The sequence below is a fragment of the Tachypleus tridentatus genome, chromosome 12 (assembly GCF_004210375.1).
Source record: "Tachypleus tridentatus isolate NWPU-2018 chromosome 12, ASM421037v1, whole genome shotgun sequence".
Lineage (NCBI taxonomy): Eukaryota > Metazoa > Arthropoda > Merostomata > Xiphosura > Limulidae > Tachypleus > Tachypleus tridentatus.
The window spans coordinates 70,629,880-70,642,613 of record NC_134836.1 but is presented as its reverse complement, the minus strand read 5'-3'; the positions used below and the strand labels follow the sequence as shown (position 1 = coordinate 70,642,613).

Here is a 12,734-nt window from a genome sequence, read left to right as displayed (position 1 = left end):
ATTGTACTTCCCATTGTCGAACTGCTTGGCAGATAAGAACTGAAAGACATAGGAATGTGCAGTTATCACCTAATAAAAAAAAAACCTGTTATTAATAAACTGGTTTAGTTTTGTGAAATAAGTGAAACCTTAGTTGCATGGTGTTAATGAAAAATGAGATACAATTGACTATAATCTGTTTCACCAGTAACCTTGTACTTCAAAATTATATGTAAATTTCATACAATATTCATAATGAATGTTTAATGACTATTTCGACATGAAATTCGCAAAACACAATGTATTCCAAAAAAAAAAAATCCTCCACAAAACAATCATTTTATTTCCAACGTACGTCATACATTATGAATTAACACTAACCGTATAGAGTTTGAGACAGTAACAAATTTACCAACATCTTAACTTATTGTTTCCAACTTATGAGAATTCTTCTCGGATATTAATACATTTTTCTTGGTGTACGAAATGAACATTTAGAAGCGTCGCGTCGGAGATGGACGTTTCACGGTATTTTTCAAAGAAACTAGGTAATCAAAAAACAACCAAACTTTAACAACCGATGATTGGTTCGTATCATGAAGAGCTGATAATCTTGTTGATTTTAATGTTGTATTCATATTCCAGATTCATGTCTTCTTAATCCTTTTTATTTTTTGGTCGTATCGCGCTCAAAATCATCGTAAGCTAATTCGGGTTCAGAGTCGTCAGCTTGCACAAGTTCAAGTGTGAAAACACTGGAGCGATTTGATGTCATTTTGAGTTTGTATTCTCCTCAAAATTAAATAATAATCAACAGTTTTGAATAGGGCCGTAGGCCATGTTGGATATTAATCGCTGGTCGGGATCACCATCTGTACAGGTTTGTCTGATTTCATGCGCTCGATTCGCATTTCTAGCGGGAACTAAAATCCCAATATGCGGTAGCAGGCGCGCCTAAACGGTTATGCTACCGAAACTTGCAATTCATTTTGAAAGGCTAAAGTAGTTCTAAATTGTACTTTTCGTTATATTACACACTTTTTATATTTTAAAAAATAACTTTACTTGCACTGCTCGGAGGGAGTACGTATTATTCACTTGTATTGATTACAACAACTCCAGTGATTTCGCGAAGTGAACTCGTCAAGATTTTTTTTCCTATAAATTCGTACAGAACTTCAAAATAACACTGTATTATACATTTTGAAAGTATTCAAATGATACAACAAATGAAAGAAATGAATAAAAACCGCGTAACATGAACACTTCCTTTCGAAAGTGCTCGGATTATAGAGTTTTTATTCATTTGCATCAGGACTTCTTGAACCTCCGTGTTTCTCTAACATCATGAACAAATGTATGTGTTTATCCTGTAGCAAAACCAAATCGGGCTATCTGCTGTGTCCACCGAGGGGAATCGAACACCTAACTTTAGCGTTAAAAATCCGAAGACTTACCGCTCTCCCAACGAGAGACCATCCACAAATGAAAGCAAATGCACATCATTATGCTAGATAATTAACTTGTATTACATAGCATATTCCTCAATCGCTTTGTAGGATGAGTTTTACAATTCCGAAACACTCCGAGATATACTGACTTGTACGTAATAAATGATTGATTTACAACATTGACTGATGCTTAGATGCGCTGTTACAAGACAGCAGTACAAAAGCAAGGATACGTAAGAATAAACGTGTTCCACATCTTATTTCAGACTTTGTACTACAACTTTGTACAATTTACAGTTCAGCAATAAGAGAGTTTGTTTTATTAGGGTCGTATTTACAGGACAATAATCAAGTAATTATTAACTTTATGTGCAGAATATACAAAAATAATATCGTGCATAGTGAAGGAAACATCGGGAGGAGGTTTACTTCCCATTTTTTATAATTCTTCAAGCAGCCTTAAAATAAATTTGAAATTCGGATCTAGCTTACACTTGCAACGTCCTTGGTGGGAGTCCCATAGGTTACTTATAAGGATTCTCACGGAAGCCCAGGGCCCTATCGGACCCTGGTAGTTCTTGGTTTATTAAAAATGACTTCATTATATTTGAAGTGTGAGGACACAAACGCATTGGAGTTAAAAAAAGAAATGGAAGAAACATGTACAAGATTTTTGTCCAAAAATATTTTTCACGTTATTGTAAATAAGTATCTACATTATTACCTAAATTATAATTGTCTTGACAATTTTTTTGACTTTGTTGAAAATTTATGGTTTTACAACTTGTTTAATGTTTGTATATTATGCAGATACTGGTTTGGTTTGGTTTGAATTTCGCGCAAAGCTACACGGGGACTATCTACGCTAGCTGTCCCTAATTTAGCAGTGTAAGGCTAGAGGGAAGGCAGCTAGTTATCACCACCCACCGCCAACTTTTGGACTACTCTTTTTTCCAACGAACAGTGGGACTGACCGTCACATTATAACACCCCCACGGCTGAAAGGGCGAGCATGTTTGGTGTGACGGGGATTCGAACTCGTGACCCTCGGATTACGAGTCGAGTGCCTTAACCACCTGGCCATGCCGGGCCTGCAGATACTAACAAAGTTCTACATGAACACTTGATAATATGGTTAAATTTTGAATGGAGAGATCTTTATGTAACTAAGTAGACTACTGTAGTTTGATGATCAAATTGATTGATTATTACCTTCTTGGACTTGACGGAAAGCTGTTTACAATCTTTATCAGTTTTAATCGTCGCCCGTATTACCCTTCAAATAACTGATTGGCTGATGTCCACGTTTTTCAACCTGATTGTTATAAATTGTTGAAAATATGAGACCGACCGATGTCTTCCTTCTGGAACGTGAAAGATGTCTACATTCATAAAACACTTGACTGTCTGATGACAACATATTCAATTTAACACATTTTAAAAAACACCTTACTGTCAGAAATGAATATATCCAATTTGACTGATGTCACTAAAAACCCTGTGTTAGCTCGTAACATACACAAATTACCTAAATGGCACATGTTAACATATTCGAAAAACCTTTCGCTGATCGATACATCTGTCTACATTTTACAAATACCCGACTAAAGACATCCACCTTATGTAAATATCTGTGGGTTATTGTTCTAAATACCCTATTTGAGAATAGTTAGTTACATTATTGAAATATTTGATTAAATATATTCGCTTTCCTGAAGTATTCAGCTAACACACTGACTGACAGATATATTTTTAATGAACTGACCAATACAACGTTACTGAAATGTGTTGCTGACGTGATTCTTCTGGAGTATCTGTCTGGACATTAGTCGTACTCTCAAACTAAGGACATTCGTCCACATTCTGTAATTATTCACATTATTTTCTTTCCCGAGCAGCTATCTTATTAGCTTTATTTTAATAACAAAAAATCATATAATACCAGTCCTAGAATAAGTAAGGGATTCCTAAGGTTTAGAAAAGAACGCTAAATGCTGCAGTTCTTGGATAAATGAACCAAGAATATTATTTCTTTAATGAACTGCTATCAACACAAACTTCGTCAAATAGGGTCAACTTTGTAAAAACGAAATTCAATAATTGTTGGTATATGACAATAAAAAAAAAACATTTCAACCAAACTACACGTACATTTATTATTTAAAGTTAATGGTGATTCTTAAACTCGGAAAAATAATATTCTCTGTTACACAGTTTTAAGTTTACGGTAACGTGAGATATATTTTGATGTCGCTAACACGATAGAAATATCTTAACAAGTTCGAATAGAGTAAAATTGTCGAACATAACCAAATTTGGTTTGTCTGACGTGTTTAATCTCTCCAACTAGTTTAAAAATGGATATGTTTGTTTATTAGGATTACATTGACGTTCAGATATCTCATTTAGGAACTGTTGTTCACATTTGTCCATACGAAAACAAAAACAACCAACAATTTTCTTGCAACATATGGATATTTTGTAGCCACCCTCTGCTGAGGAATCCACAAACACTAATAACTCCATCTGATACATCTCGCATCAAAGGATAGGTGGTAAGAAGGTTCCTGAATCTTCTAGTGGATATTGTGTTTCTCCTATGTTGCTATCCACGCTTTCTACTGGTCGTAGAAGCACTATATAAAATGAAGATACGAAAATATTCATTAGAACCTAAATAATTTGTGTCAGTTGTTTTGTTTATGCATAGCTATACATCTTTATTTTCCAAATCTGTGGAAAGATAACTTTCATAGGGAAAATTTAATATTACTTTTGACTAAAATTTAAAGAGCGATTTAAAGCCCGCTAGTGTCTTTGTTTGGTTTGAATTTCACGCAAAGCTACTCGAGGGCTATCTGCGCTAGCCGTCCCTAATTTAGCAGTGTAAGACTAGAGAGAAGGCAGCTAGTCATTACCACCCACCACCAACTCTTGGGCTACTCTTTTACCAACGAATAGTGGGATTGGCCGTCACATTATAACGTCCTCACGGCTTAAAGGGCGAGCATGTTTGGTATGACGAGAATCCGAGCCTGCGCCCTCCGAATTACGAGTCGAGTGCCTTAACCACATGGCCATGCCGGGCCTCTCTGTTGTCTTAGAGATTAGTTTGTTTTTAGAGCAAGATCACAATAGGCCATTTCCCGTGTCTACCACGTTGAATCGAACCCCGGATTTTAGAGTTCTAAGTTTATAGACTTGCTGATGTTCTACTGGGAGAGAGACTCAAGGGCAAGCTCAAAGTCTTATAAAGTTAAAATTCGGGGTTCGATCTTTGCGGCAAATTCAACACGAGTAGCTTATCGTTCAGCTTTTCCCCTTAAACAACAACAACAAATGTGCCTGCGTGAAAGTTACTCAGAATAAGTCTAAACGAACAACGGATCTTACAGCATTCTTCTTCTGAAGTTTTAGTACTTGTTCTTCGTTCCATAGATCTTCCCCGAGAAGTAATGCTTATGTACTTAGAAACTTTCAACGTTGATGACTTTCGGCTTTCTATTGAAAAAAACAACAACAGAACAGCGAAACTTGATTTCATAAACGAGCGAGATTGTTAATAAAACAACGAGAGAGAGACATAAAGAAATGGATTGTTCAGAAACGGATCAGAGGGGGGAAAAAGAGTAATCAGAGAAAAGGAGGAATAACTGGAAACTATTACATTACTAAAGGAATGAACTTAACCAAAATTCGACAGGGAAAGGTGAATGATTCTAAATAAAAAAACTGAAGTAATAAATGAGAAAAATGTAAGAAAAATCAAAATACTTTTACGCAAAGAAAATAAAAATAAATACGTACACGGTGGAGAGAAAAAATTAAATACGAGGCTTAAGATACGCGAAATAGTTGGTTTTTTTGTCTAAATATCATCGTTTCTGAATTATTTTTCGCAATTATTAAATAATTTCCAAATACACGAGTTCAGCACTTCTAGTTCCTACATCCATTCCACTTTTCTAACATTGTGCTAACCCTAACGTTTTTTTTTAATGTTTAATTGACATTGAAATGTATGTTTAAATATAATTTTCCAAGCATGAACTTCTCGAGAGATTACTTAATGAATAACATAAGATACAATAACAATAGAGAAATACCCTGGCCACTCTCTTTTGTTGATGTTGAAACCTGCGACATCTTTGATCCACTTCTCTCACGACGGCCAGTTTTACAATCAGCTATCCATTTGTGGTTTAGAGCCTCTTCTGGGGTAATTCTGAACTCCGGGTTCCAACTACAATAGATGTCATAGAGATGCATTCAATACAACAGGATAAACCAGAAGTATCGATTTAATTAACACGATTGTAAGAATAGGATTCGTTTATTAAACTTTGTACTTGCTGAGTTACTAACCAGAATTTTAAATATAATTATTACATCATATGCACGAGAGAGTTAACGTTGTCAATATATTTCTGAGTTTTTAACAAGCTTGGTTTAAGTTTAGCTGCTTCGCATCGGTAATTTTTTTCGAGGCACATATCCAGTTTCGTTAAGCCTAAACTATCAGAAAGTCACGCGTAAACCATGATATATATATATATATATAAAAGCATTTCGGACTAATGGATCATGCAACGCCAACGTGGATGGTACATACCATAACATTTAATATATCGTAATCAACTACTATACACAGTGTCAGCTAAGTTATTAAGTTGTATATCTGTCAGCTTGGTGAACTCTGCAATAATTACGAGAAGTTTTAGAATACGTAGATAAACAAGATAAAAACTCATACTTAGTGTCTTTCATTTCTATCCATTCTTTTTCATTTACGTTGACGCAAGAAATAGAAGCATAAAACACTTTAAGAGAGTAAAGCAGGCATTTCATACTTGTTTTTGCAGGAAATGAAACTAATTTTCGAACATTTTATGAGCCCTTCTCTTCTAAAATGCCATTTACGGTAGCTACATACGACGGGGTTCCCTCATCGTTGAATAACGTGACCATTAATAATAATTACACTTCACGTACTTAATTAAGTTCACACCATTAGAGCTGTTCATGCAAATGATGATATAAATAGTATCTAGACCACCACTGTGTCTGTTGCACTTGAGTTGGTCTAGACGACCCATGGCATTAAGCGAAAGGTCTCGTCGGCTCTAGATGTGACAGTTTATAGCACATTTAACACATTATTGCCTTTATCTTAGCTTCCAAGTCATAATTTCTTATTATTAGGCTAGAGGGACAAGTTGAGCGACAATGAAGAGAGGAAAATAACATTTTCTAATTTCAACAAACGAAAAAACTGGTTTCATAAGATGACAAATTCAGATAAACTATATGAAAGTAAGTTTTGTATGATGGTATACTTGGATGAAAGAAAACCGAAGAATTTTATTTTCCAACTGTTTCCGTGTCTCGATCTTCGAATGCGTGTTTTCTTATAGCAAACCTACATCGAGCTATATGCTGTGTCCACCGAGGGGAATCGAACGCCTGATTTTAGCGTTGTAAATCCGAAGACTTACCGCTGTACTAGCGAATGACTCTCGGTTTTCGAATCCGGTGCCAACTTACGTAAATAAAAGAACTACCAGACTTGAGATTTTGTCGTAACAGATAAGTTGTAATGCTATAATAAACTCTTTTTTGTTCCACCGGATAATTATACTGGGCCAGTAAAGAAAATTAAAGTAAAATTATTACCAGTCGTACTGTAATGTAATGTCACCCCTATTTTTTACTATTTATGAAAAATAGCACATGTTTTACAAAAACGATACATAATACAAAGTTATGTGTTAACAGCTAACTTACTTAAGACACCTAGCGAGAAAGTTCACGAATTGTTCTTCGTAGCATCCAAGTACCAAGGGTAGCGTTTTGGTCCCTGGTCTACGTTTTTTACCCTTGCTGTTAGTTGTATTTCGAGGATTTCCTTTGGAATCTGGAAGAAAACGTGGGATTAGGTTTCATTGAGCTGATATGAAACTAATTTTATGTTAAATGTATTCTGCACTCAGTTTAACTTTTGACCAGAAAAAAGCAATCTATTCGTGATCAGGCTGCCCGTTGTATCTTGTACAGCCTAAAAATTAACAATAATGTTTGATTATAGCCTAGAGACGTTTCTGTGTGTTTAAACATAATAAATATTCACTAATTACTATTATCAAAGTTGGTAACATAAAGGTCAAAACACGTTACAAGATGACTATTGGAACAGGACCAACATATTAATCTCACCAAAGAACAAACGACGTCTCGATGCTACCTCTAAGACTTCAACTGGAGGTGGTCCAATAATTTCCATAATACATGCTAGCTGGTCAGCCTCATTTTCACCAGGAAACAGCGGAAAACCGGTATAAAGCTCAGCCAGAATACATCCAAGACTCCACATGTCAATAGCTGGTCCATAGGGCACTCCAAGGATCACCTGAATTTATCAGTAGAATTTTCTTGAAATTATCATTGGCTATCATAAGACGTTTCAGATAAATAAACAAAACGAAAATACAACCTTAATAACTTTGTTTAACCAAAATATAAAAAAAATCATAACAGCCAATTTGTGGCGGAAAATGGAACTAAGAACAAACAAGTTTCTTCATGAATCTCATTTATTGCTACTACTATTTCTTTTTTTTTGTAAATATCTAACTATTATATAGAAGTTATTTTTCTTCCATATAGAAAGAAGATTCTTTTAAATATAAACATTTTATATTATTTATCTAGTTTTTCAATCGCATTCCGTTTCATCGAATATGATGAAAGCATCCATCCATGGTTACAACCATTACAACTCAAACAATAACAACAGTGTATCTATTAAAACATTTTAAAGAACCAAACATTTAACAAATACAAATATTAAAATAGCTATTTTAATTGGACAACAAATCCCTCTCTAAATTAACATCCTGGAGCACCAGGTTACGTTTATTGAGTTGTTAATCAAGATCCGATTACATGACCTCTTTGTACCTTACTGTATGTATATAATCCGAAGTCTAAGCGAAACACTTGCAACTGATCAAGGCACGGCATGGCCAGGTGGTTAAGGCACTCGTCAATCCCACTATTTGTTGGTAAAAGAGTATCTCTAGCGTTGGCGGTAGGTGGTGATGACTAGCTGCCTTCCCTCTAGTCTTACACTGCTAAATTAGGGGCGGTTAGCGCAGATAGCCCTCGTGTAGCTTTGGGCGAAATTCAAAACAAAAAAACAACTGATCATGACAAGATCTTGTCGCAACGTGGTACATTTATTACTGTTCAACTTGTAATAATTTTTCTTTGTTATTTACTCAAGTCGTGTCAAGGTATAAAATAGAAGGCCAATTCGTACAACATAATTCACCAAAACAAGCCTTAAGTGAACATTACCATAAACCTACCTCAGGAGCCCTGTAAAACCTTGATTGTATGTAGGTATACACCCTCTGTTGGATAAAACAGGAACTTCCAAAGTCAATCACCTTTATGGAACTACTTCCCCGTTGTTTGAGCAAGATGTTTTCCTGCCATTAATGAAAAAGACAGAAACGAATTTTTTCATGACAAAAGATAACATGTCTTCCACATGGGCACCATTTTTGTTTTCTTTTTTTTACAGCATGCACATCTTTTTCACTAATATTGAATCTTTTCAAAAACAAGGTATTGGTGTAAGTTTAACAAGGTTATTTTATTACATGGTAGATTAACCGCTGTTGTTAGTTTGATCGTATACACTAATTCTTTACAAATCTTCAAAAATGTTATGAGGCAAGGTGAAGAGACCTCTAGTGAATTTAAATATAACTTAAACACACACACGAAAGTTATTTCAAGTCAGTAAGTAAAATACAGATAATTCCTCTATCACAAACTACTAAAAATAGACAAATAAGAATCACTGTGTTATTAGAAATAAGAAAATACGTAAGTGTACTTTCTTAGGGTTCCAGAAAGTGTTCTGTAACAAGAGTCAATAAAATTAAAATTAAGAGCAAAAAATATTTTTATTTCTTGCTTTTCACCTTCGTGTGTCATACTGACTTGTAGCCTACGAACTGTACAATTCTTCTCATGATTCATGGCATGCGCATGTTTTACTTACGTTACGGCAGTACAAATTGCAACGTTAATTGTCCCTTATGTTACGTCATTTTAATGTATACCAACAGACTAACAGACAAAATACTATTGTATAGTGATGCGAATGGTTAAAACAGGTGACCTCTAAAGGTGGCCTTTGACACCTTTTCAAAGAAATTGCATGCACATACACAGACAAATGATTCTGTTGAAAACTGGAGAAATATTCATCATTATCCTATCGCAAATAGGCAAACAATTACTCCAATCCTGTTGAAGATAGCCAAACATTTTACCTAAATTCTATTGAAACTAGACAAATAATTACATCCATCCTGTTGAAAATATGACACAGTAAGATAACAAAACATAAACATAAAATGCGTATGAGGTACAGTGAATAAACACAAAATGAAAGCATAAACGTACAAAACATAACTGCACTTACCGGTTTTAAGTCACAATGAATAACATTCTCTCTGGAAAGGAGACACAGACACTGGACTAGTGAGTGACTAAGCCTTCGGATAAGCGCTAGACTTAAGCCTTGGTAGCTATTTTTCTTTATCAATTCATACAGGTTGAGACTGTAATGTCAGAGAACTAAAATATTACTAAATCTTTAAAAACACTATACAACACAAATTGTGTTCCTGTATAGAATGTGTAGATTATGTTGCAAAAGTACAGAAAATGGCCATTATTCCCTTCAAACTTTGCTTTTGTGACCTGGATAATGAAATTTAAAAAGTTAACCTATTTTCTATGTAAGAACGTGCAAATTTACACATTTTCATTTGCATAAGGTCTAAATAAAACAACATATGAATCAAGATTTTCATGTATTTATACTAAAGTTATACAAAAATGTGTAGAAGTGAGTAGTTTTTCGAGATTTGCGACCATAATGTAAATCACTTTCACGTATCAGCCTCCAAATATAGTCTCCCATCATGTTTTCGTTATACGTTCCTTGGTAGCGGCGTTCAAAGTCCAGTATATATTGGTAGAAGCGCCCGTTTTGCTTCTCAAAGAGAGCGTCAAGGATATGGAGTTTCAGGGACATCCTACAGCCTATTTTGCTGCACTTCTTCACCACAGTCTCAATCAATTCCACATAATTTTCGGCCTTGTGATTGACCAAAAAGCCCCGAACCACTGTGACAAAGTTGTCCCAAGCTTTTTTTCCTTCCAACTAAACTTATTGGAAAATTCTCTGTACTCCAGGATCTTCTTTATTTGTGGTCCAACGAAGACACCAGCTTTGATCTTTGCCTCAGACAGCTTAGAGAATAAGCCTCGAAGGTACTTGAAGGTTGCAGACTCCTTATCAAGAGCTGTGACAAATTGTTTCATAAAACCCAATTTGTATGCAATGGAGAGAACAGCACTTTCTGGAGGTCCACTGGTGGCTCACTCTTGACACTATGCCTCCCCACAGAGAACTCGGTCCGTTGTGGTCAGTGCTACCTGTTGTAGTGCGCTGCGGTGTCCTTGCTGTCCTAAAGGCAAAGATAACAGGAAACTTGGTATATCCTCCTTGGAGACCCATCAGGAATGCCACCATTTTAAAGTATCCGATAACCTCTCAGCCATACTCATCACACTTTAAGGCTTCTAGCAAGGTCTTGACGTTGTTATATTCCTCTTTGAAGTGCACTCAATGAGCCAGGGGAAGAGACGGATACTTATTCCCGTTATGGAGCAGCACAGGTTTGAAGCCTCTGGATGAGCTGTCAATGAAGAGGCGCCACTCGTTCGGGTAACAGGCAATTCCAATTGTCTCGCACAGACTGGATACATTGTGGCAGAAGCAGAGCCCATCTTCATGAGTGAAGAAACTTTACAAATGTCGGTGACGCTTCCTCTGACTTGTGACTTGCACACTTTCATCTAAATATCCCACTTCTTGAGCCTAGATATTAAAAGCTCGGCATTCGACTTTATCAGAAAAAGATATCTGATTAAGTCATTGAAGTCTCTTTGGTTGGGGTAATATGGGTTTCTCTCACAAGCTGCACCTCTGAAATTGTAATCTAGATCTTCAATGACTGCTTCCTCTCCTACAACATTTTAGAAAGTTCTTGAAATGTCTTGTACGTTCGAGAAAATTCTCTATCAGCAACTCAGCACTGAGTCTACCTGGAATGTTCTGGAAAATGGGTAAATTTGAAAATTTCATTACCAGGGTCACAAAAGTAAAGTTTGAAGAGAAAAATATGTCTTTTCCATTTACTTTAAGCATAAGTAACTAGGAAATAACACTTTCTGCCCAGGAACAAAACAAAGTAAAAATTTTGTTACATAGTGTAATCGTATTAATTTGGAAATAATTCAGTAGTTTTCTTTTATCAGTTCGCTGAAATTCTTTATTAAAAACACAAATAGAGACACGATAAAATTAGAACAAAAACGTTTCTGGTATATTCGTTTCTAATTTTGAGCAATGGAAAAAAACAACAAAAACAAATAGCCATTAAACGGCACATATGGCCCGGGATGGCCAGGTGGTTAAGGCACTCCACTCGTAACCCAACGGTCACGGGTTCGAATCCCCATCACACCAAACATGCTCGCCCTTTCAGCCGTGGGGGCGTTATAATGTGACTGTCAATCCCACTATTCGTTTGTGAAAGAGTTGGCGGTGGGTGGTGATGACTAGCTACCTTCCCTCTAGCCTTATACTGCTAAATTAGGGACGGCTAGCGCAGATAGCCGTCGTGTAGCTTTACACGAAATTCAAACAAACAATAATAATATATTTGATAATAAAGATATGAAATTTTGACTTTTACGCTTTAGGGAATTATAAGATAACTCTTAGTTTATCCAATGCTTCGCCTTCATGGTTTCTTTACGGCTTCTAGCCCCAAAGACGAAACTTCAGTTAAAATAAAATTTCTATTATAATTCTATGGAGAGTAAACGTAATTTTTTCAAACTTTATTATCAAATCGTGCAGATCCCATCATTACGGACTACACATTTTGAAATACACACACACACATATATATATATATATATATATAATAAAACATTCATACCGATGTTCATAATGTATCTTTCAATATATATAATGATCGGTAATATAAGGCATCCAAAATTCTTTCACCTTCTTCTATTACTTATATTTATAGATACGGTAAAGATCACATTCTTCCGTCATTTTTAGGCCTGGCATGGTCAAGGCACTCGATTCACAGCCTGGGGTAGCGGGTTCAAATCCTTATCCCACCAAGCATACTTGCCCCTTTG

At 35.6% G+C, this 12,734-nt stretch overlaps 1 protein-coding gene across 3 annotated transcripts in view; it reads right to left on the bottom strand.

Annotated features, from left to right (window-relative positions):
- Positions 1-314: 314 nt before the first annotated feature.
- LOC143233539 (dual specificity tyrosine-phosphorylation-regulated kinase 4-like) overlaps positions 315-12,734 on the bottom strand; it is a 52,563-nt gene continuing 40,143 nt past the window's right edge. Inside the window, exons 6-12 of one of the 3 annotated variants that reach the window (XM_076469868.1) lie at positions 9,928-10,066; positions 8,798-8,920; positions 7,644-7,836; positions 7,215-7,344; positions 5,537-5,673; positions 4,824-4,931; positions 316-4,066 (exon numbers count right to left, since the gene is read on the bottom strand). In XM_076469868.1, the coding sequence (XP_076325983.1) occupies positions 3,972-4,066; positions 4,824-4,931; positions 5,537-5,673; positions 7,215-7,344; positions 7,644-7,836; positions 8,798-8,920; positions 9,928-10,066 (925 nt within the window). In that variant the 3' untranslated portion in view covers positions 316-3,971. Of the gene's footprint in view, positions 4,067-4,823; positions 4,932-5,536; positions 5,674-7,214; positions 7,345-7,643; positions 7,837-8,797; positions 8,921-9,927; positions 10,067-12,734 lie in introns of all 3 variants that reach the window. The other 2 variants (XM_076469870.1, XM_076469869.1) reach the window with 2 other exon arrangements.